General features: G+C 39.6%; 1 protein-coding gene across 6 annotated transcripts in view; it reads left to right on the plus strand.

Annotated features, from left to right (window-relative positions):
- The window catches only part of Pde1c (phosphodiesterase 1C), a 500,617-nt gene that overhangs the window by 155,023 nt on the left and 320,654 nt on the right, over positions 1-24,940 (plus strand). For all 6 annotated transcript variants that reach the window (XR_013103999.1, XR_013104000.1, XM_076913296.1 and 3 more), the window contains one exon: positions 9,405-9,455. Coding sequence is in view for 4 of the 6 variants with exons in the window: in XM_076913296.1 (XP_076769411.1) it covers positions 9,405-9,455 (51 nt within the window). In the remaining 2 variants the exon portion in view is untranslated. The remainder of the gene's footprint in view (positions 1-9,404; positions 9,456-24,940) is intronic.

Raw genomic sequence — 24,940 nt, forward strand, 5'->3', positions numbered from 1 at the left:
CAAACTAAGCCAGTTTTCACTTTTCATTAACGTTTCACCTTGTTCTCTAAGGGACTGGTCCATAGAGCAAAGCAAACAAAATCCAATTAGTAGAATATGGCAGGACGTAAATAAATAAGCAAACCTGAAACAGGACTAGTGAAGAAAGACTTCACACAATCCTTTCCATATGACTCAGTTTCCCTCAAATAAATGACAAGCTGTCTTCTTAGCTTGGCAAGGACTGCTTTGATTTTCCCTTGTCCGTGCTTCATTTCAACCCAAGCTGAACAAGTAGGAAAGCCATCCTAAGGGCTGAAAGGCTTTGCCACTGCTCCCAGAAAGAAGCATCTAGAAGGTGCATCATCTCAGCCACTCTCAAATGATGAGTCCTAATGAGTAATCAGGACAGATTGGTTTTCTTCTTCTATACAAGGCTGATTTGGAGTTGGCTTCACAACCAGATTGGTCTGGAAAGTCTAATGAGGTGATACTCAGAACTCCTGAATGCAGCAGTGTGAGGAATCTCATGGAGGGTAGTGATGTCTTTGTGTCTCTGGGCAGAGACTGCAGAAGACTGCCTACTGTCTTCTTCTGTAGGGGACAGGTGAACATAGGACCCTCCTCTGCCATGCTTCTAACTTGAGGTAGAGTAGAAGGGGTATTCCTGTCAGCCTTGTTTATACATCAGCGAGAACCATGGGTCACTAGATGTTGAATACTGATGGGCATCGTGGCTCATGGCTCTGGCATAAAATGATACTGGATTCATTTGTCAGATCTGCATTATTAGTTATTTTGTCTTAGTCAGTCTTGGTCTCAAAGACTCACTTTCCACATTTGAAAAGCAGAGAAATAATAGCAAAAATCGCAGAAGGCTTTGTAGAGAAAAACAATTCCCATTGTTTTTAATTGTCCCATTTTAATTGTTGTTAATTGTTTTTAATTGTTGTAAATTGTCCCATTGTTACATTACATAGCATATCCTACTTTAAACAACCATGAAAACTTTATAAAGTCACTTACCCACTTATGGTCATATTCTTTATGCTACGTCTAACCTGGCAGGGACTTTTCTCCTTACCTGACTTCTGTTCCCCGATTACCTTCCACACTCCAGCAATGGCAGGCTCTGGTGAGTGTTATAGATGTGCCTCACCAAGCTCTGCCTGTGTGTCAGAAATCTTTACCCACCACTGTATTCAGCCATCATTTGTCAGAAGAACAGACGCCAGGTTTGCCAAGCATCAGTATTATTTAAATCAAGTGGGGCAAAAGGAGCCAAAATGAACTTTCTGTTTGCATCTGAAAAATGATGGGGGCACATCTATGAAAGATGGGCACATCCCCTTCTCCAAGAATACTAGGCAAGAGTTGGAGCAGGAGACATGGGTGTTATATCTGATTCTCAGCTTTGCCTGGCCTGGTTTTGGACAAGGCATATGATCTCTTGCCATGACTCTCTCTTCACCCATGAAATGGAATGAACGCACTTTGGCAAGCTCTACTGGTTCAAGCTCAGATGGGTCTAATTCTTGCTTCTTTTCTCTGTTGTTATTTTCTATGATGGAAGGATTATTCTAGCGTGCTGGAGACACCTTGGAGTTGGGGCTTTTGTAGGAAGCTTCTCCTAGTTCTCAATCCTGTTGGAATGAGTCCTGGTCACCCTGTTCATCTCAGTGAAGATGCCGTGCCTACGGATAATCTCCTGGGCATATCTCAGATATCAGGTACCAGGCATGTGACCTTCTTCTGTCTTCTGTATGCCACTTACTTGCCTTTCTGTGGGGCTAGGGACACTAAAGGAGAAGGTCAGTCTGTAGCCTGGCTCTTTTATGAGTGCACCCCTCCCTAGGTCCTTTTTTTCCCTCTCTCTCTCCTTTACATTGTTAGTACTAGACAGTAAATCTAATACTTTGTGCATGCTAGGCAAGTGCTTTACCACTAAGCTATATTTTTAAGATCTTGTCCCTCAAATTAAAAGAATTATTTTTGAGAACAAGGACAGAGTGTCATTAAATTATCCAGTCTGCCCCTTGAGCTTACTTTATAGACCTGGCAGGTCTTGAACTTGTGATCCTCTTACCTCAGATCTTGAGTTGCTAGGATTACAGACCTGTGGTTACCAGATCAGGGTCCTCTCTTTCCTACTTGAAGGCAAAGAGGTAGTGTGGAAAGATATGACATTTGACTCCAGACAAATTTGGATGGAGGTTGTGCTACACAACTGGGTGGTCTTGAAAAAACTACTCACCCTTTCTGAATGGTAGTCCTATTTATGTGAAAGCAGGGACTGTGGGCTCAGTGTACACATTTATCTGGAGACTGCCATTCATTCAACATTCATTCATTCATTCATTCATTCAACATGTGATAAATAGTTTTGAAACAATGAATGGATCCTTAGAATATTTACATGTATTCAAGATATTAATGTCTTTGCATCTTTCTGTCCTCCTGTGCTTTCCCAAATATTCTTGGCTTCAGACACCCTCTGCATGGTACACTGTTGGAGTCTAACCACTCATAAATAAATATTTTTCATAGGCCTTAAGCACTGAGTAAAATCACTCCCCATCCCATTTAGCAGAGAATCTCTGTGTATGTGTGTTTTGGATTAAAATGGAAGGAAAAAGACACTAAGCCTTACATGTAAGTAATTAGTGCTTCTGGAGAAAATAAAACTAGAAAGGTAGGAGGGGCAGGGAATGAGAGGCTGTCATGGAAGCCGCTACTTAGAAAGCACCATCTAAGCAAGGCAGTTAGCAGTGATTTTGAAGGATTCTCTCCCAACATGCCATCCTGTTTTCCTGATGCTGTTTGGGTCTTTGCAGGTTAAAGGGGAAATGAAATCAAGCCCTTGTAGACAGTTCTTAGCTTTTGTTTATCTGGTACTTAGGGACGGCACCTGGACATTCATTTCAATATCTCTTCTCTGGGAGGTCCACTGTGTCTAGCATTTCATCTGTGAGGCTTTCCAAGGGAGCTCACCTGGAGAGGGTCCCTAGGCAGGATCCAGAGCTTAAGGCAGACAGCAGGCCTGGGTATATGCCCCCACAGGAAACCAGACTCTACCTTGGGCTGTTACTTACTGTGTCTTTGCCTCTGTAGCCAGCATCTCAGCTGCATTTACACTTACCCAGGTGTCAAGCCTTTCAAAACAAGGGTGGCACTGTTTTTGGTGCTAGTTTTGGTTACAAAGCAGTGTGCACCTGCCTGGTTTACTGCCACAATTGCTAGGATTCCCCAAGCTTTCCTTGTATTCACTGCTGTCCTTCTGAATGGGCTGGATTGTTTGTGGCTTAGCTGAGACATCCAAGTCCCCTCCAGTTTGGAGCTGGGATGCTTATTGTTCCCAGTTAATTTTCCCTCCGCCTCACTAACCTTGATCTCCAGGGAAAGTCCTTACTTTGAAACTTGTTTTTAGGTAATTTTATTGATTTATTTATTTTAGAGGAACCATGTAGGAAACATGCCAAAGATGAAGGTGAATGTAATTTTAGAATGCAGCCTCCGAGCTATATTATTATGTCCAAGTGCCTTCTAATGTACTGGCTTAAAACCTGGAGTCCTATCTCTGTTTGGTGGGACTCTGGGATAAGACCAAGATCAGTGTGGTAATCAAGTTGGTTTCCCACTGACTCTTTGTGTGTAGCCATAGATGGAGAAACCTACTGAATTGGCCTATCTGTCAAGGGTGCTGGATTTCTCTAAAAGGCGAGTTCTGTGGCCCAGCCCCCAGGCAGTGCTCAGGATACATGATATGCATACTGACGTGGCAGCAATGTGAGCCAAACCCTCTTTTCAATATCTCTACACTATGAGAAGATGCCAGTCGATTCTCACAGTCATGTCTGCAGCCTTAACATCTGAAATGCAGAGGCATTTCGGCTCATGATAAACATCAAAACAATAGCATCTTTGAAAGAACAGAATGAGGTGCTAGTTTTGAAGACTCTGAGACACACACTTTGTATATTTTACTTCAATAAAGATGTAAGAAGTGGTAGCTGTTCCTCCCAAAGCACTATTTAATTGATTTAAGATGTCATCTGGGCACAAGGAATTTGAAAAGTTCCCCAAGTGGCATTCACTCATGGTGAGTATTTAGGGCAATTTGGTGAGCAGAACACCCATATTTCTTGAGTCTAATGGGGAGTAGTGCTCTTAGGGTTCAGGTATGTAATCAAAGGCTGGTCTTATGTCTAGAACTAAAATATATTTTGTGTGTGTGTGTGTGTGTGTGTGTGATGTGTATGTGGTATGTGTATATGTATGCAGATTGTGTGTGCATTGTGGCTGTATATTGTGTATGTATTGTGTCTGGTGTATGTGTGTATGGTTTATATTTATTGTGTGTGTGAGTGTGTGGTTTGTGTGTATATTGTATATGTGAGTGTATGTATGTGGTATGTACATTATGTGGTTTGTGCATGTGTGTATTGCGTGTGTGTGGTTTGTGTGAATGTGTATTGTATATGTGAGTATGTGTGTATGTGGCATGTGCATATATATTTATGTGTTATTTGTGTGGTTTGTGTGTGTGTATGTTGTGTGTGTGATTGTGGTATGTGTGTATATGTGTGTCTGTGTGTTATGTGTGTGTGTGTGTAGATGGAAAATAAATAATGCATGAAGGTTCTTCTGCTGGTGGGAGGAAGTTGATTGTGTTCAAGCTGGCTCTCAAACCTATCTGAAAGTGTGTGGTCTTGAAATAGAAGGACATCATCAAGCTGGGTGTGACCACTCTTTATAGTACTCTTCTCTGTTGTGGTGTTGTTTCATTCTTTAAGCCCTTGACAAGGTCTTATGGACACTAATCTCTGGACCATGAAGGCAGCATATAAATTGGAGTGACAACAAGGAAAGAGCTGCATCTCAGACAGGAGGCAGAGCCATCCACTGTTGGGGCAGTGTGTCCATTTGTGTCTGGTATATCTGGGATCTTATATCCCTAAAGAAACTCGTAGCATATATTTATATTTGGAATTGCATAGCTTTTTATCAGTGCTGGCAACTAATTCTTTAAAACTTACAAGCATGTAGGCCCAAATGAATCAGACGGTCAAATAAATGGTCTGAAAGCCCGTCTGAGATGACAGGTCCAAATGCCATCAGAGGCATTTGTATCTACTTATTATATGTTAGTTCTAGAAGCATCAACTGATCACATTATTCAGAGTGGCTGTCATTGGTCAAAAGAACAGAAATTTGAAAATTAAAAGTTAAAGTTCTTGCATTAGGTGGGAGCAGGTTACAACTTGTGGCAGATGTTCTGAAAAACTGAAACCTGACCAGTAACCACAATGACATCTGGAAGCTTCTCAGCAATACCTTTTCTTGGATACATACTATACTCACTGTATTTGACCTCTGCATTTGTAGTCTGCATTTCAGCAAACCTTCTAGGCTGTTCTGATATTTGCTGAAGTTGGAGAGTTGGGTCTGGAAAGGGAAGGAAGTGAAACACAGGCTATCATTTATGCCATTCACAGGGAAATGCAAAGCCACACCTCAGTTTGAAAGATGAGTAGGGGTCAGTATGGGGAAGATCAGGAGGGAGGTGTCCACGAGAGCATGTGAAGGGTGTGAAGCTGAAAGATGTTTCGGGAATTGTGATCACTGTAGTTTGGAAACCTACTGCAAAGGCCAATGTGCCTAAGGCTTTGTGCTAAAGGTGGCACTCCTGGGGAGGGTGAGACTTTAAGGTGGACCCTATTCGCCAGCCCATGGTCTTTGGAGGCATGCTCTTGAAGGGACTGTAGGTTCCCCACCCTTCCATATCTCCTTTGCTTCTTGATAATGAGGTGACTTCATTGTGTTTTGCTGAGCCCTCCTACCAATACCATCTGGTACTAGAAGCCTAAAAGCAATGTGTACACTGGCTTCCACTGTTTTCTGGAATCTGAAGAATGAATAAAACATATCTTTACTTTGTAAATGAATCACCTCAGACAGTTCTTATAGAAAGCTGACTAACACTGTAGTGGAAGATTAAGTTAGTGCCAGGGCTTTGATTCCAGGCCAAGTGAGTTGGCTCAGATCTTGTATGTTATCACTGGAAACCATTCAGTCGGGGAGCATGGTGCCTGCTTGCACTTCATGGAGAACAGTCATTCTGGGCTATTGTATTACTTCTGGGTAGGCGCTACTCTCCTGGTACTTCAATGGCCTAGATTTCGATGCCTGCCTCTCCTGGTTTAACTTGGATCTGGGTCAGCAATTCCCATTGTTGTCTAGGGTAGCTGGGAGGGGAGTCCCAATACTTGGTCTGAAATAGTAACCCGTGGAGAATGTGCCTTCCCAAGGCTAGCAGTCAGGTGGATGTTCATTCTCACAGCCTTTGCAGGGGTCTTTGTCTGTTCTAAATGTAGCCCATAAGCTTTCGCAGTAAATGATTAAAAAAACAAAAAACAAAAAAACAAAACCTCTGTTCCATTCTCTTCTTCAGAGGAACACGGTGTCTAAAGAGGAAACAGGTTGAACTCAAGACCTGGAGAAGCACATAACTAGCCAGCTTCTCCTTCCTTCTCCCTCCAGCTCTTTTTTTTTCTTGATATAACATAATTTTTCTTCTAGAAAGTCCTAGAGAGTTGGCTAAGTTTCTCAAGTGCTCACAAAGCCAGAGCTCTTCAGGTCTAACTCCAATCAGGTTTCTGTAAGCGGCTGCAGTGTGACGAGGAGTACTTCAGTGGTTAGACCACCGCACTGCCCTGCCTCAGGCCCACTTTGCCTGGAGGAAGGAATGGAGTATGTTCAGTAGTGGGTTTACCAGAAGCCTTAGAAGACAAAAGAAATATAGAATGTTAATAGAGCCCCAGGGCCTTTTCTGAGGTGAGAATCTTTTTCCTCTGAAGTGTTCTTGGTATGGATGCAGTGATTCAGCTTCTATTGTTGAAATGCTGTGATATGTGTGCAATAGCAGCATCCCCTGCTGGTCATTTTGTATAATGATGCAAAGGTAGATAATTCCATAGGATGATTCCAAAGCTAGAAACACAGACTGAGGCTGAATGTACAAATACGATCAACTTTAAATAGCTTGCCTTTGTCAACCTAGAGAGAGCCGTGACTCCTTTCATCATTTGCAAAATGATGCCTGATATTCTCATGTCCTGCTATGTCAGTTTCATTCGCAGCAATGATTGCGTTAGCAATTGCTTCTATTCTGCCCGCTGTTGGTCTTCTTTTCTTTCCTGATCTAAAATGAAGAGGATTTTATTGTTGGTTTGTCTAAGTGTCATTTGAACAGATCACAAATAGTTATGTCTGATTTTCATGGATATACAAAACAACACTTATCCATCTTAAGTGGGAATAAAAAGGGTATTTAAATTCAGCAACGGCTGGAAGATGGTGCAGTGTGTAAAAGTACCTGCAGGGCCACCAAGTGTGAGGACTTGAGGTCAAATCACCAGAACTTATAAAGCTAGATGCCTAGCAGGAGCCTCCAAAATCCGAGTGAATCTATGAGTAGATGGACAACAGACACAGGAGAATCCCATGAGCTCAGGGGCCAGGTATCTTGGCATACACAGCAGGAAAACAACAGAGACCGTCTCTCAAACAAGGAGGAAGGGAAGAAATGATGCCTGAGGTTATCCTCTGACCTCCACATGTGCTGTGGCATGTGTGCAGCTGCATTCACATACACACACACCCACAGGCACATACACAGACACACAGACACACACAGACACACACAGACACACACAGACACACATATACACACACACATACACACATACACACACAGAGGCACATACACAGACATACAGACACACACATACACACACAGAGAGACACACACATACACATACACACACAGACACACACAGACACACACAAATGCTTTAGTGCATACATACTTACACACACTTAACACATGCATACACACATTTGCACACACTGTAACATACACAATCAAAAGATAAAAAGGCAAGTGAAACTTGTGTGCCTACAAACTAAGGATACTAGGTACCTTAGTTTGGTCTGAGGTGACAGAGATATAAATTGTAGACTTAGTGACTGTGGCTCCATGTATTTGATTATAAACCATGGAGAGGAGGTAGAGGAAGTAAAATCACCCTTGGAGCTTTCTTCCTGGGTTTTCTAGAGAAGTTTTCCGAACAGCTTCCCCAAGCCTCTCTTTGTGGACTCTTCTATTTGTTAACATCTGATTTAATGTCAGTTTTAACAAAGCCCAACTTTGTCATCATCTTCTGAGATGTTCACCTCGGGTCTGCCCACTTGGGTCTGAGAACATGCTCTGTTTTAGCATCTTGGTGTGGATTGAAATGTTGGAGGACATCCTTTTATAGGAAGCTTGGGGAACAAAGATGGCCAATTCCTTGGGAACCTTTTAGATGTAATTAGGTTAACCTCTCTAAACCTGCTAGGTTGAGGTTGCTCTAGTTCTGGCAAGTTTTATTCAGATATTTAAATGAATGTGACCAAGGCATCAGGTCATTTAGGTGTTGATGATGAAACCTTGGAGTCTGTTTTGTTTCATTTAACAACTGCGGATGAAGCCGACCCTGAAGTGTGATTGATATACCCAGTAGTCTTCCTTATATAAAACTGATTCTTCCTTCCCTGACAGGTACCACTTGCAAATAGCTTCTTGGTTAGGGGATGGGCTTTGTGTCCACTTTCACTTCTCTGGGCTGGGGTTTTGTCTGTCTGGAACTTGTGAAGGTCTTATGCATGTTGTCACAGTCTCTGTGTCATCATCTGTGCAGTAGTGCTGTTGTGTTTGGAAGATGCTGTTTTCTTGGAGCCATCCACCCAGCTCTTACAATCCGTTTGCGGCTGAGTGCTCCAAGGTGTCTCACTGTCTGCACATTGTCCTGTTGTGGATCTGTTTGTTAATGACCATCTACTGTAAGAGTAAGCTTCTCTGATGAGGGTTGAGTGGTGCACTGACCTACAGTTATAACATATGTCATTAGGAGTCATTTTATTGCTGTGTTCGTTTAGTTGAGTAATACTAGTCCGTTTTCCCATAGGGCCTATCTAGTCTCCAGTTCTTGGCTTTATTAGTAGTGTCAGGTGTGGATTATATCTCATGGAGTGGGCTTTTAGAGTGGTTGGTTGTTCCTGTAACATTTGTACCCCTATTGTATCAGTTTATCTCTCAGGCAGGTTGCTGTTGTAGGTTTCAGGGTTTGTAGCTGGGTGATATTACAGAGTATCTTTTTCTTCCAGTAGTGTGCAGAGCATTGTCAAGCACCATGAATAGTCGTCAGTAAGGGAATAGCTTCTAGTTGGGCACCTGCTGGATTTCTCTAGGGCTTTACTTTTAGATTGTGGAGGGTAACCAATAAGTCGCATTGACAGTAGGCCTGTGAATTTCTTGGGTGAGATATTTATGGGTTCCCTCTGCTGTGTCTTATTCTTAACTGTATCCTCTGTTTTCCCCCCAGTTGCAAATGAAGCAGGAGACAAGAATGCCAGACCACTTGCCCGCTTCTCCCGTAAGTAAACCTTGCTTCACTCTTCCTGGGCTCCAGTAGAACACGTTCACCAGAGGCCTTTGCTCATGTGCTTCACCTCTATGATTCTGTTAGGTGTTATTCAAACAGTAATGTAGAATATGTCTCTTGCTAGTTAACATTACACTTCAGCTCCAGCCCATGTGAGGGACTCCTGGCCATGGGGTTTTTAGGCCGGAGACCTCTGGTCTCCAAGTTGAACTCTAGGGCTTTGTTCTTTGAAGCCTGATTTCCAGAGCAGCAGACAAGTCTCACCCTTGCCTTTGAGAGATACGGAGCCTCCAGACTTCTACTCCAAACCTCCTGAACCAGGGCCTGCATTTTAACAAATCCGCAGATGACTCTTGTCACAATACTTTGAGAGACACTGTGTGAGGAATGTCCCAAGAGAACGTTGCAGGGAGGGAGGAGGTTTAGTGGTACTGAAGGAAGGATGTTTGTAGCTGCTAGGCCTATCCACGGATAAAGTGTCATTGCAACCCACTGTGGATTGGTGCACTTATACTACTGTCTTAGTGACACTTTGCAGATCCAATGGATTGATGACTTTCTCTGGGCTCAGGAATATTCCCAAGTCAGGCTACTGTTTCCCACCAGATCTGTCTAGATCTTGATCTTAATAAGAAACTAGCCACCAAAAGCTTCTCAAAGGCTTCCATGCCTGTGGATTATTGTCTGTATGTAGGTGAGGTCAGGTAAAATCTTAGTCAGATAAGGGTCGAGCCTGTGATTGGGCAGTGGAAAAAGAAGGTGGAGCTGAAAGTTTTTAGAGAGGCGACAGAGAGACAGAGACAGAGAAGGAACGGAGAGATGATGGAGAAAGAAGATGAACCAGAACCATGTGGTTCCAGGAGCCATAAGTAATTGGAGATTTCTTAGATAGACAATTTAATAATGTAGGGCATGTCTATCTATGTGTGCAGCTTGTATCTATATCAATTGAGTTTTGAGCTCTTTGTATGGGCATTTTGGGGGTTGAAGATTTACTGTTATAAATCTGGTAGATAAATTACAAGCCCCTGGAGTTTTCATTTTACAGGGTTAAAGGTTTAGAGTCAGTGGTAGCTAGTCTCAGCAGGCTAGTAGCAGAGAATGGATGGCATAGGAGTGTGGAGCAGTTGGGCCACAGGCTAACCATCAGACACTGGACAGACCGCCGCTTCCGGAGCTGTCTGTTGCCGGCGTGTAGCTGGCATTAGTGTGCATTGTTTTTTAAAATAATTACATGCTACACATACCTATGTGTATCATACCTATGTGATCAGTAAATCACATAGCAAATTTGTGGATGTCCTGGAATGAGTGGGTACCAGCGAAGATGGTGGGGATGCTGGAACCAGAACAAGAGCAGTATAAGTGCTCTATAAACCTCTTCTGCTTCGAGTTGAGAAATGGTTGCATCTTAAATAACAATAGGTGGGGATTCCCTTACTCCAAAGCTATTTTTGATTTACTTATTTTTCTTTAGTTTTATTTATGCTTCTCTGGGCCCTGGATTTCCAATCTGAAATATGAAAGTGATAACTTTTACAAAAATGTTAACATCCCATCTCATCATTACTTTACCCCAAGTGTGGTTGACAAGATTCAAGTGTGACATGACCAGCGTGATCTTAATGCATGAAGTTAAAACTGTGATTTCTCTATTTATAGAGATTCCTCTGAACTCTGCCTTCTCACACTTTTCAGAAAGCTTCAAATTTTACTATTGATTTCCCAGAGATGATTTTTATAGAACTGTAATGATACATGCTAATGACAGAGAACTAAGTGCTCACATTGTAGACACTGCATTGAACTCTCACTTTTCATGGGCCCCATTTTTCATTGTACTCTTACCTGGAACCATTATTTCCAAAATAACTATTTCAATGAGCATGATGGATATGCCTTTATCCATTTCATTTTTACATTTTCCTTTTGTGCAATAGTCAGGAAGATGGATATCTGGAGATTGTGCCATGTACAGGATTTATCTTAATGAGAGTCCCTGACACTTGTCATGGTACGGAAGGAAAGAGAAGAGGCTACTTGAACCATATAGCCAGGAGACATGGAGCAGTAAATTTCTTTATGGACAGAAAGGATGATTTCTCTTGTAGGTAACTTCTACAACCTCTAAGCTATGTGACTCATTTGAAAGGGTGGCATGTCACATGAAAGCTTATTAGCTAGGCATAAGTGAGGATGCCAGGAGGGAAGTCCATACAGGAAAAATGGCTCACAGTACTCTTGTGAAATGAGCCCAACACAGAGAAGGAAACCAAAATGTCTTGGCAGAGTGCTGTATCCTAAGAGAAAGTCAGAGGCACATTAGGTGCTGCCTCTTTTTGTAGCAAGTAGTAGATAGAGAGGAACTTGGGTGGCATTAGAGAGGGAAGAATATACTCCTCATATCACGGTTGAATTCCCAACTCTTTATATATCACACTGGAAGGGTGATGGGAAGAAGCATTCAGCGAGGGAGGAGGGGGTGGGGAGACCTGGATGATATTCTGGAGCTGGGAGGACACAGGACCGTACTTCTGTCCCAATTCTCTTTAACAAGAGAGATCTAGGTGGAAAGCCCAGCTATTCACCAGCTAGGGAATATTATCCAAGGGAATGTGGAGACTTTGCTGTGAGGCCTAGACCCAGCCAGAGGGTCAGAGAAGCACCAGGACAAGGGATGAGTCATGGAAGACCTCAGATCCTATCTGTCCCTTTATTTTAAGCTCTAGCTTTGACTTTTAATAACCTGGCTTCAATCAGAGCATCTACCTAATAACTGGTTTATTATAAATAGCAGTGCTAAGTCCATAGTTTGGGAACGACACCTGTCATGAGGGTAGTCATCTTGAGGCTGAAGCTGTAGCATCATTATCCTGGCCCTTCCCTCATGTGTATGGAGGGACCAGAAGGGTTGATGTATAGAGAAAGGGTTTCTGATCTTAAAAAATAAAAGCTCTTTTCCATGTCAGGGAATAATGGCCACATGTAGTGTTCAGGTCCAGCCACAGAGTGGCAGAAGAAGCCTGGGCTACGATATGCTTCTGCACTCCAGGAGCCAAGAGGATGCATGTTCCTTTGGACTAATACTGTGAAGGAGGTCCAGGGCACTGCAAAGACATGCAGAGGATACAGTGGTCCCACAGCTTACATAGCCGACAGTTTTATTCTTTATTCTGAAGTTTCCATTGATTCCCTAGAAGATGGGAGAATAATTTCTCCCGAGATGAACAATCATTGAAATAAAATAATAATTTTTAGACTAGAGAGATCACTTAGTGGTTAAGAAAGCATATGCTTGCTATGAAAATCTCACGATATACCCTTTAAATAAATGCATTTCATATGTTGATTGTCTCCCAGTAAAGCTCAAAAGAGATGTATGGGGCCAGGAGCTGGATTTGAGATCTTTGGATTTCCCGTATACACTCCATAGTATTTCGAAATACTTCAGCTCCTATACTGGGCTCTAGGTCTCTCAACACTCTTCAGGATCTGAGCTTCTGTTTCCCACTCACCCAATGGTGGCTCTAGAATGTCTACAGGAGAGGGGATGGCCGCTCCATGATTTTCACATGGAATCCCAAGAACTTTCTAGAAATGGTGATTCTCTGATTCATTCTTCATTTGATGACTCAGGCTCTTGGGATGGGTCCTGATAGAACCTTAGAATCACAGAACTATTTTGAACAGTCCATTCCATGGCCCTGCTACCTGGCACACTTTAAAGTGCCACTTCCGCCAGCCACTTCCTGGGTACCACCTCTTGATTTCCTCTCACCCTCTTCCATGTCTTACCATTTCTTTCCATCTTCCTTAAGTAAATTCCCCCCAGTGCCCCATGCAGAGCACCTTTCTCTCTCTCTTTATTGTGTTGATGTCTGCAGACCCCCTTGCTCTTAGCATCTTACCTTCTGGGGTATTTTTTGTTTTGTTTTATTTTTTCAACTTACATTTTGCCTAAATGCAGAACAGCTTCCACTTCCCTAAGGGAAATAGCACTATTTACTTCTAGACACATGTGTGAAGCTCATATAATAAAAAAGGTCAGATTAGAACTTTTTGAGTATGCCTATGACTTCAGGGAGGGCAAGGAAGACATGATTTGACTAATTCACTCCTCGTTTGTCTTCTTCTACCCTCTTGGTGTGAAAAAAAAATTAGCGGCGTGTCTTAGGTTCCAGCAAAAGATACATTTAAATAATTTGCAAACTCCTTCACTTTTTACATGCATAAAGAAATGCTGAATTAAATATTTAAAAGTACTTTATAATAAACAGAAAGCACTTCATGGGTTCTAGCAATAGAGGAACAATCTAGTATCAGCATAGCTCCTTGATTTCACATCGTTTTCATAGCCCTGGCATCATGTTTTACTGCCCATGTAATGAAAGAACTTGGGTTATGCAGTACGGTGAACTATCTGAAACCTCCTAAATTGGACTTTTAAAACACAGATTTTGTTTTCCAAAAGTGTTTGCATCTTTCCCATCCCACACTGAGATGTAAGGCTGCATCTTCTCCCTTTGAATTGGGTGGCCTATAATTGTTGCAAAAACAATATGACGTGCCGTCAGTAGAGACCATATGTGGAACTAGGAATTTTACCTCTCCTTTTATTTTTTGGGTATGAGTGGAGCAGTAGCAGCCCAGTGGGGACCCTTTATTTTTACATTCATTTTGCAGTAATGAGGCTGTATCCCATATTTCTCTGCTGTATGTCAGAGAGTAAGACCAATGAAATGCATGCCAAGACACATTTACTCAAACTTCTAAAGATTCAGGAGAAATTTTGAAAGCAGCCAAATCAAACAGACAACTGACTGGTAGAAGGAAAGCAAACTGAATTATGACAAATTCCTCATCAGAAGCCACAGAAACATAGTATCTTTAAGTGTTAACAGGAAAGAACTTCAAATGTAGAAACCTACAACCAATAGGACGGTCCCCAGAACAAAGGGACAAGCTACATGTTATAAGTTGAAGAGAAAAGAATCAGGCTGAAGAAAGGCTAAAGGAAGTTCATAAATAAAAGGAAACTTAAAATAAGAGCCATGCAAAACCAGGAAGGGAAGGACAGCAAATACCAAGAGCAAGTAGGTAAGGGCTTACCTCCGATTGTCTAAATTACTTATGGTATTTGAAGAAAAATCACAATTACCTGATGTGTTTTTAAATATACATAAAACAAATATAATTATTATGAATATTATTAAATATATAATTGTATTTTAAATTGGGGAAACAAAGGGATATAAGGGTTCTATACATGAATTGGCAAAAATAATCATTCTAGAAGACACATTTTGGTACTTAGTATTATCTCATATATCCAATGTATAATGCAATACCCAGTATACCTATTTAGAAATCTATATGCAAAGCTATCTATTGGTACATAAAATGGAATTCTAAAAACATCTTAGAGAGTCACAAGAGAAATAGAGGGATGAAAAATCAAACAAAACAAATATAATCCCTGGTATAAATAATACCTTACCTTCAAATGACCTAAGTTCAGCAATTAATGGAAAGATTGTCATAGTAGATTAGGAAACATAACCAACTATTACAGGTATTACCTATAAGAAACAAATAAAACCATTTAAGCAAGTTGAAGGTCAAAGAATGGAAAAAAGAGCCACATTAGCATCAGTCAAAGAGAATTTCTAGTGTATTATCAAATAAAAGAAACATTAGGAACATTGTATTGTGGTAGTGGTCATTCTACCAAGAAGACAACAATCTCATATGTATATGTACCAGTAACTGAGATGTAAAATATATGAAGCGGAATCTGACATAGCTAAACAAGAACCAGATAGCTAGCTACACAATTATAGTTGGAGACCTCAACATACCTCCTTCCATCATACACAGAGCACACAGAAGAGAGGCTATGGAACTCGGCAGCACCATCAGCCGTACCTGTTACATGCACGGTTCATTCAGTAACTGCCAAACACACATTTCCTTTCAAAGTATGCAAAGACTACATGCCAAGATAGTCTAACCTTAGATCATAAAACAATCTTAAGAAATGTAAAAGAATGGAAATCATGCAGAATGCGATCTCTAGCTGTAATGGAACCAAGTAGAGAGATCTAAGAAGCAGGTCGTCAAACAACTGTAAGTAAATATCGCACTTCCATCATGAAGAGGAAGTCTTAAGAGGAATAAAATCATGCTTTACTGAGTTGGGATAATGATGAAGTTTGTCAAAGCTTATGGTACTTAAAAGTTACACTTTAGCCAGGCAGTGGTGGTGAACACCTTTAATCCCAGCACTTGGGAGGCAGAGGCAGGTAGATTTCTGAATTTGAGGCCAGCCTGGTCTACAGAGTGAGTCCAGGACAGCCAGGGCTACACAGAGAAACCCTGTCTCAAAAAAAAAAAAAAAAAAAAAAAAAAAACCAACAAAAAAAAAAACAAAAAAAAAAAAAAAAAAAAAAAAAAAACAAAAAAAATTTAAAATTTGATCAAACAGGGTTAAGAGGAAAGTTTGTTGAACCCAAATTCATGCATATATTAAAAAAAACAGCCCAAAGTAAATCTTAAGAACTTTGAAAAAGCTAAACAAACCCAAATCAAGCACTATAAAAGAAATACTAAAGAAAAGGGAAATAATTAGTGACATTAAAAATAGAGACACATAGATGTGCTATATACAAACAGCCTGTATCTATGATGGCAGTCCCAGAAAGATAAACATTCTGTATTTGAGACAGAATGACAGTGTAGTATTATTATGCTTTATGATATTGGCACAGTCAAGAGACAGATTAATTGTGGTTATGAGAACAAATACCTGTTAAGCTACACTTGACTGTGAACAAAAAGTAAAGAAAACAAAGAGTTGTTTCTTTGAAAGATCATAAAATGGAGAAACTTCTAGCAAATCATAAATATAAGAAATGAAACAGAATATCCTGAACAGTAGGTATCAGAAGGAGAATAAAATGCTCTGAACATCTCTACAGTAGATACATTCGAGAGCTTAGATGAAGAATACTTCACTCTTACAAAACTATACAACGTATCCAAAATAAAGCACATTTATAACACTATTACTAGTACATAATTAGAAACTTCCACAATTTAAATTTTAGGTCCACATAGTGTGGCTGAAAACTATAAACCAATGCAAATGAGCATCAGAGCTTTATATCCTTATCACTTCTTAGGAAACTGAAGGGTAGCATTGCCTTGATAAAGATGTTATTAAGCAAAGATAGTACCAGAAAAGATTATAGACCAATACCTTACAGTTATAGATGCAAAAATCCCAGCACAGTATTAGCATTTGTTAATACTATTAGTCCCTGATAATATCTGTGTATTTGAATAATAGAGTTCAGCTAGTGGGAGTTAATTCTAGGGATCCCAGGATCATTGACTATTCTAAAAATTATTCAGTATAGCCCACTATACTAACAGGCTAAAGTAGGAATGTCAAACTGTTACATGGCACAAGACCATGTTGTGCTTATACATTGAAAGTGATAATATATTAAAACCACTAATAGTTTTGGTATTGATACCCTGATTTAACACAATTCCCACTAAAATAGTATCAAAATTTTATATAAATATAAATTAGATTTTATGTTTTCTGAAATTAATCTGGAAAATTCAATAAAACTAGAAAGTCAAACAATTTTGAAAAAGACTCAAGGACTAGCCTATTTGATTTCAAGAGTTAACAATAAAGACCTAGTGGTGGTATTGAGAGGATAAATGAACAAGTCAGCCAAATAGAATGGCAAACCCAGAAATGGATTTATAGGAACACACCTAACTTGTTTTTGACAACACTACAAGAACAATTCAATGAAGGAAATATGGCTTTTTCAATAAACTGTGCTGGAATATTGGATATCGCTAGGCAAGCTACATGGACATAGCAATAAAACAACTCCAATGACTGATTGCTATACCCATCAATCAGAGAAACTCACTCAGCCCTTATCACAGAAACTTCTTGGAGTAGATGGCAATTAACATAGAGACCTACAATTGGTCAATCTGCAGAAAACAAGAGACTTCACAGAGCTCACCCCTAAATGGAAAATCCATATCACATTCCTGGTGTCAAGGCTCAAGCTTTTATGTGGAAGAGGGCGTAGAAAGACTTTAAGAACCACAGGTGGTGTATGAGTAGAAGGAAACTTGTTTACAACAGGGTAGATGTACATATAAACTTAAAGCAATTGAGACAGCATGTATAACATGTAAACAAGCCCATGCCAGACAAAATCTCAGCATGCATCGGGGAGGTAGGGATGGAGTAACATCTCAAGCTGAGGGGTTGTTGGCATTTTATTACTCCAGAGATAGGGAAAGGCAGTGTTCTTCCCTGGTGTGAATGCTGACCACACTCCAGGGTAGGCACTATGCCCAGGAATAGTCAGCTAACATAAAAAAGAGATGATATACATACATATACATCATATACATACATATATATGTATATATACATATATATATATAGTGTTAAAAACAGTAGTAGTTTTGGCATTGATACCCTGATTTAACACGATTCCCACTAAAATAGTATCAAAATTTTATATAGATATAAATTAGATTTTATGTTTTCTGAAATTAATCTGAAAAATTCAACAAAACTAGAAAGTCAAACAAATTTGAAAAAGACTCAAGGACTAGCCTATTTGATTTCAAGAGTTAAAGATAAAGACCTGTATATTTCATTTTGTTTTCTAAAAATGATAGAGGAAGAGGGATAAGGGAAAGGGAGAAAGGGAGAGAGTGGGAGAAGGTAGGAAACTCATGAAATTGGGTGGCTGGGAGGTGGGGCAGCATCGGGGAAGAGTTGAGGGGGTTGATTAAATATGGTCAAAATACATTGTATGAAATTATCCAAGAACTAATAAAATATTTAAAAAGTTTGGAATGGACCCGTGATATAAATGTTAACCTGTATAGTTTAAAAAAAAAAGTATTCAGTCCCTGTGCTAAGAGTTTCTATACATTCCCAAAGCATGTATATATAGAATGGAGTCTTGGTAATTTGAGCCTTGTCAACATTAAAGATCTTTGTTCTAGGAAAGAATCTACAAGAACAAATATCCTATAAACTGAAAAAATATTTTTTAAATCACACATCCATCAAAGGATTAGTTTCTAGAATACACGAAGAAATTCCAAAACTCGAGAGTAGAAAAGTATATAATTGATTTAAATGTGGTCAAAGGACTTTAATAGACATGTCACCAAGGAAAATATCCAAATGGCAGTAAACAGAGGCAAGATAGCCTGGGTGTTGGCAATCAAGCAAACATATTTGAAATGATAATGAGACACCATCATACATCTATCCAAGTAGCTAAAGGAAGATCAAAGCCACTCAAATGCTGAGGATGCAGAGACGCACCCACTTAAACATTGTGGATTGTACAGACACAGAGAAAAAGCTTCACAATCTCATGAAAACATGTAGTTACTGTATGACTAAGCACTTACACTCTTGGACATTTACTCCAGAGAAAATGAAAACATATCAATACAAAAACCTGTATATGACTGTTTTACTGACTTGATTAAAAATGGCTAAAATTTGAAACCAGTTCAGATGTATTTCAATGGCTGAGTGGTTAGCCACCTGGCAACTCATACCATGGTCTGCTTATTACTCAGCAATAAAGAGAAACAAGCTATTGAATGTACGGCAACTTAGACAAACTACTAAAAAATCGTGGTGACTACAATAAGCTGACCCACAAAGGTCACACACTGCACAATTCCATTTGGAGAACAGTCTAGAAGCATTAGATGACAGAAGCGGAGAAGTGAGCCATGGTTGGCGGGGCTAATGGAGGAGTTAGAATGGGAGGAAGATGGGTGAATTTAAGGGGGAACACGAGGGATGTTGGTGACAAGAGAGATGCTTTGTGAATTAGATGCATAGGTCTTATCTTCCCAGGTAGCTGTGATTTCAGGCCTATGCTACTGGTTCAGGTTACTGTGATCAAAACATGTTCAGTAGGAGTGATGGCAGTTCTGCCCTGATCTCCAACAGAAGGAGACATACACTCACCCTTGTCCTCAGGAGCTTTTTGAAGATTACATTTGGTTATTTTGTAAGAATGAACATTTTGACTTATGGGATTTCTAGACTTGTTAGTTACAGATTCTTGCATTTTTTAAAATCATATTTCTATGGAGCTCCTACTGTGTGCCAAGCATTCTGACTGGCTTCTTCCCCTAGAAGAAAGGAAATCAAGATGCTGCCCTGGCTCATGACTCATGAGGTATTGGCCAAGCTTGAGTTGAAGCCCAGGTTGCAGGAAAGCCCCATCCTGCCTTGGTTGAGCTATAAACAGTTTCCTGACTATTTCATGGGATTGAGGGCTCTGTTGAAATTCGTTTATTTGTAGGTACAGTTCTTGGGGTCCTCAAAGAACAGTCTGTCCTCCAAGTCAATAAATCTTGTGAAGTTCAGTTTCCTAAACTTCACAGTAGTAAAGCAGGGCAAGGAGTGAGCTGACTGAATCAGAAACTGGAAGCGCATTCAGTATATTGGAAGCTGCTGGGGAGGAAGACAAGGTTGATGAGATATTCATACAAGGTTTTCATGTGACACCTACATTCTGAGATACCTGAAGCTTAGAAACAATTAAAAACTTAAACCTGGGAGTTAGCCCTGGGTACAGATGTATCAAGATGAGTAAGTCACAACTCTTTCTGTTGAGTAGCTTATTTTCAGCATATGACCTACTATATTCATTTTGTTATTAGCAATGCATAATTTGGGCCAACAGGGAAAACATTGTTCTTGGTTTTTTACTATATTTCAAAGCAAATGGTTTCTAAAACTTTTATTTTTGATCACAGAATACATGCCATTTAAGCTCCAGGGCTAGTGTGTTATATTCTTCCAAGAACTCATAACACTTTTCTATGTGCTATATCTCTGAATTCATTCCCGCCAAGTCTTTATAATGAGCTGAAAAATCAGCCCTGAAACTTCCCAAAGGAATAGTAGATAGATTTACAGATGAGTCATCTAGGAGACAGTGAGACGTAGATATTTGCATGTTTTGCAGACGTTAATGTGTTTCAAGACAGTTATACACTAAATGTTATTCAGTAAATGCTGAGGGTGAGGTGGCATTGTCTGAATTTGTGAAGATACAATATGAATTGTAAAAATATAAATTGTAGAAAACTTTAAAAATGCTGTTAAGTAACTCTCAACTATTCATCTAATCAACACACTCAAATAATACACTATCATTACCAGATGTCTGTCAAGAGGAGTTCTAGAATGCTATTGGACACAATGGCCCTTTAATTTCATCTGCATCAGTACTCTGTTGAACTCATTCTTTTTATATACATAAAGAACAATCAAGAGTTTTCCTCTCAGAATTGATCATCTCATTGTCTAATGATCTGCTGCATCAGTTTCATTTTAAAATAGACTTTGAAGACAATGTAGGAGCTCTATATATTAAGAACAGCCATGAGGCTGTGCTCTGAAACACTCTGCTCTACCTGCTCACAGTTTGAACTTGGGCTGTCCACTTTTTTTGTACCTAATTCCATGTTTATTCTGATATAACCACAACTGCCTTCCAGAAACCAATGATTGTCAGCAAATAAAATGCCCTGTAAGTACATATCTGTAGAGATTCTACATTAAACATTATATTCAATGAGATTCACAGACAGTAGGCAGCAGCAAGGGAGGAAAATGCCCTGACATTCTTAGGAAGGTATGTTTTTCTACTTTCTATACCTATATCTAAATGCCATCTGTTCCTGGTATCACAGAGAGCCTGTCAATCAGCTCCTTTGCTGGAGTGAAGGAATAGATGGTGTAGTTCAATTTTATTATGGAAATTGATTTGCATCTTTTATATTTCTTGATTTAAATCTTTCCAGATAATGGTATTGAAGAATGTTCATAAAACTGCCACGACTAAGGCAATAACAATTTGTTTTTTATTTTATTTTAGTTAAATTTTTTTAACTTATTCACCTTACAACCCACTCACTGACCTCTCCCAGTCACCCCTCCAACATCACTTCCCCTCCCTCCTCTCCTTCTCCTTTGAGCAGTGGGGTCCCACCCTGGATATCTACCCACCCTGGCACATCAAGTCTCTATGAAGCTAGGCTCATTCTTTCCCACTGAGGCCAACAATCAAAGAACATACATGGGCTGGATCTAGGCTTCCCTGCACATAAGTAGATGTGCAGCTTGGTCTTCAGCTGGGTACTGAATGTCTGGAGTGACGGTTATCCCCAAAGCTGTTGCCTGTATGTGGGATCTGTTTTTCTAACTGGGCCGCCTTGCCTAAGCTGTCCACTTGTACTCACGATTTTTCCTGCTGACTTTATCTGGCAGCTCAGGTAAGTGACTAAAATCCGGAGTAATTTTGCTTTGTGGAAAACAACTGTTGTGTCATGAAATGGGGGGTGGGGGGGTGGGGAGGGGTGTAGGAGGATTGTGATAAATTCAAAATGAAACAAAAAGATAAAGGAATAGGGGAGTTAAATGCCATCCTAATGACCATGATAGAAAGGGTAGACTTGTGCAGAAATGGTTTAATAAGAAGCCCAAAAGGAAACACATAGATTTTATTTATACTCTCCATCAGAAGCAGGAAGACATTGCCCCATGGCCAGGAGCAAAAGTCTGTAAAAAGACAAGTGGCCTGTGTAGAGCCTAAAGTCCACAGTGAAATACAGAATGACTCCAAGAAGATGAACTGGAAGATAGCGTGTCAATGTGAGGGGAAAAATGATGACTAAAAAAGGCAGATGGAGACCCCAGTGGAGAACAAATGCAAATAAAGGAATCACAGGTAAAGAAAACTGACTGCAAAGAAAAACCCACCAGAACAAGCTTCTCACTCCTCTCTACAGTCCACAGTACATAAATATCAGGACATAATTAAAATTTAATAAATCTCTGATTAAGCTTTTATTTGTGCATATCTCATTAGCTAAGTGGCATTCTTGGAAGTGCTCAAGGATATGCTTTGGTGAATCAAAACATATATCAAAATAAATTCTATAGGATGTAATTTTTTTGTACATTGTGGCTATTTACAATATGAAATTTGGCTAGTCATAATTGAGATATTTTCTAGATTTAAAATATTCAGGATTGGAGTTTTAGGTATAATATAAAATACCATTAATATATTTTTTTAATTTTATGAATATATGTTAGTATGATAATATTATAGATTATGTCTTTAAGTGTACCATTAAAATTAGTTTCATTTGTTTGTTTTTAATAATTGTAGCTTGTAGAAAATTAAAGTGACACACATAGCTTTCATCTTCTGGATTCACAGTATTGCTATAGAGCATACATTATGATGCTAAAGAGAGACACTGGGCACAAAAACCAGATAAACAAGTATAATGCAAAATGTAGTTCTTAGCAGTGAAATATCTCAGTGTTCAGACAACTCAACAATAAAAAGCCTGACGTTCATAAAGTAACTGTGAACAGAGAGAGAGAGACGGGAGATAATTCCATTATTTAATATCAAGAGTTATCCAGGTATGTTAATAAGTTACTGATGCTGAGATGGAGATGAAAAATGGAATATACAGCTTTGAACTTAAAGAAAACTTAGAATCCTTCAGATCAGAATAAAAGCGCATCATTATTATATAAGGTTTCAAGAAACAAGGGGGATAGTTATATGCTTCCGCAGTTGAGAGCTGGCTACCATTCCAGAGGACCTGGGTTTCATTCTCAGCAGCTACATCACTGCTCACAGGTACCTGTAACTCCAATTCTAAGGGTTCCAGCATCCTCTTCTGGCCTCCATGGGAATTGCATGCATTCAGTACACAGACATGGATGTAAAATTGTCATACACATAAAAATAAAATTTAGAAAAAAACCCCAAAACATATAAAATGGGATGAAATGTCTTGGGAAACTATGAGGAAGAAGGAGATCATTCTGGTAATGTCATCTTTATAAAAGACTGAATTCAAAAGCAAAATGAGTAATTTTCTAGTATCATGGGGTATGGCCCATGATTACAATGGGACAATCCTATAATGTGTGTGTATAAAGAGAGACATTCCTTAGCTTTATGGAAAGAAATGAAATATTTTTTTTTAAATTACCTGGATTGGAGGACAGAGACTAGTTAAGAATAAAGATGAAATAGAACATGAACTCTTAGGCAGTTTGTTTTAATTTTTGTGCATGGGTGTATTTCCTGTATGTATGCTTGTGCACCATATGAGTTCTTGGTACCAGAGGATGTCAGAAGAGGGTGTCAGATCCCGTACAACTGGAGTTACAGTTATGATCTGGCATGTGGGTGCTGGGAATGCAATCTAGGTCCTCTGGAAAGGAAGGCAGAACTCTTAATAGGTAAGCCATCTCTCCAATCCTTTTCCACCAGTCTTTAAAAACTGGTATCATGATACTGCATATTAGTGATCATTTATGTAAACACATTGTTGCCTAGAAAATAAAACCTATAAAGAAAATTTAAAAAGGCTACATGATGACAGCAACCCTCACACAAAAAGAAAAGAAACATTTGAGATATCTTTTTAAAACCAAACCATTTCTAGGGACCAGAGAAGATAGCTTAGTGGGTAAAGGAACATCTCACGAGGCTCAGTACTTGAGTTTAATCCCAGGACTCCCCTAATGCAGGGAAGGAATGAACTACCACATATTGTCTTCTGATTCCATACTTACACCCCCCATAATAAATATAAAAATAGACAGCTTTTGAGCAGATGAGGAAGGACATTTTCACTAATGTCTTTTTAGAATGCAGATTTAGTGGGAAACTGGCATGCCTACATGGTGGCATGCAACCATGTTCTTTGATTAAAAATTAGTACAATAAGAGAAATGCTAACCTACTGAAAGTAGGGAATTCAAATACCAATACAGCAAACAAAAGCAAATTAGTGATGAGGAAAGCACAGTTTGTCCGTTCCAGAGTGAGCTCATTAAAACGGCAATGAGACTCACCAGTCTTCGAGAGAGCAGTTGTCCGTGCACAGTGTGATGATGATAGAATCTTACGTGCTGGTCCTCTCCCACATACTACCTCTAGTCCCATGGTGGCTGGACCACCTTACCTTTCAAATAACAAATGCTGGTGAGAACACTCCTAGTTGGAGTGTAAACCAGTTCAATAGTGCATAACAGTTTCCATTAGTCTGTATCCTCAAGAGAATTTGCTTTTTTTTTTTTTTTTTTTTTTTTTTTTTTAGTGAGATATCCTGCCTTGCTAAGTTGAACCTTCACTGTAGTTTTAATTTATACTTCTCTGATGTCCAGTGAAGTTGAACATCTTCTATGTTTACCAGTTGCTTTCATCTTAGGTTTTGAGAAGTGTCAGCTTCCTTAGTCTGTTCTTTGATTGGGGTGCTTGAATTCTTGTTCTTTGGTTGTTTGTGTCCCATGTGAAATGATATTGGTCACCTGAAAGATATATATAGTTCACAAAAGCTTT

This window comes from Arvicanthis niloticus, chromosome 15 (genome assembly GCF_011762505.2).
Source record: "Arvicanthis niloticus isolate mArvNil1 chromosome 15, mArvNil1.pat.X, whole genome shotgun sequence".
Classification (NCBI taxonomy): domain Eukaryota; kingdom Metazoa; phylum Chordata; class Mammalia; order Rodentia; family Muridae; genus Arvicanthis; species Arvicanthis niloticus.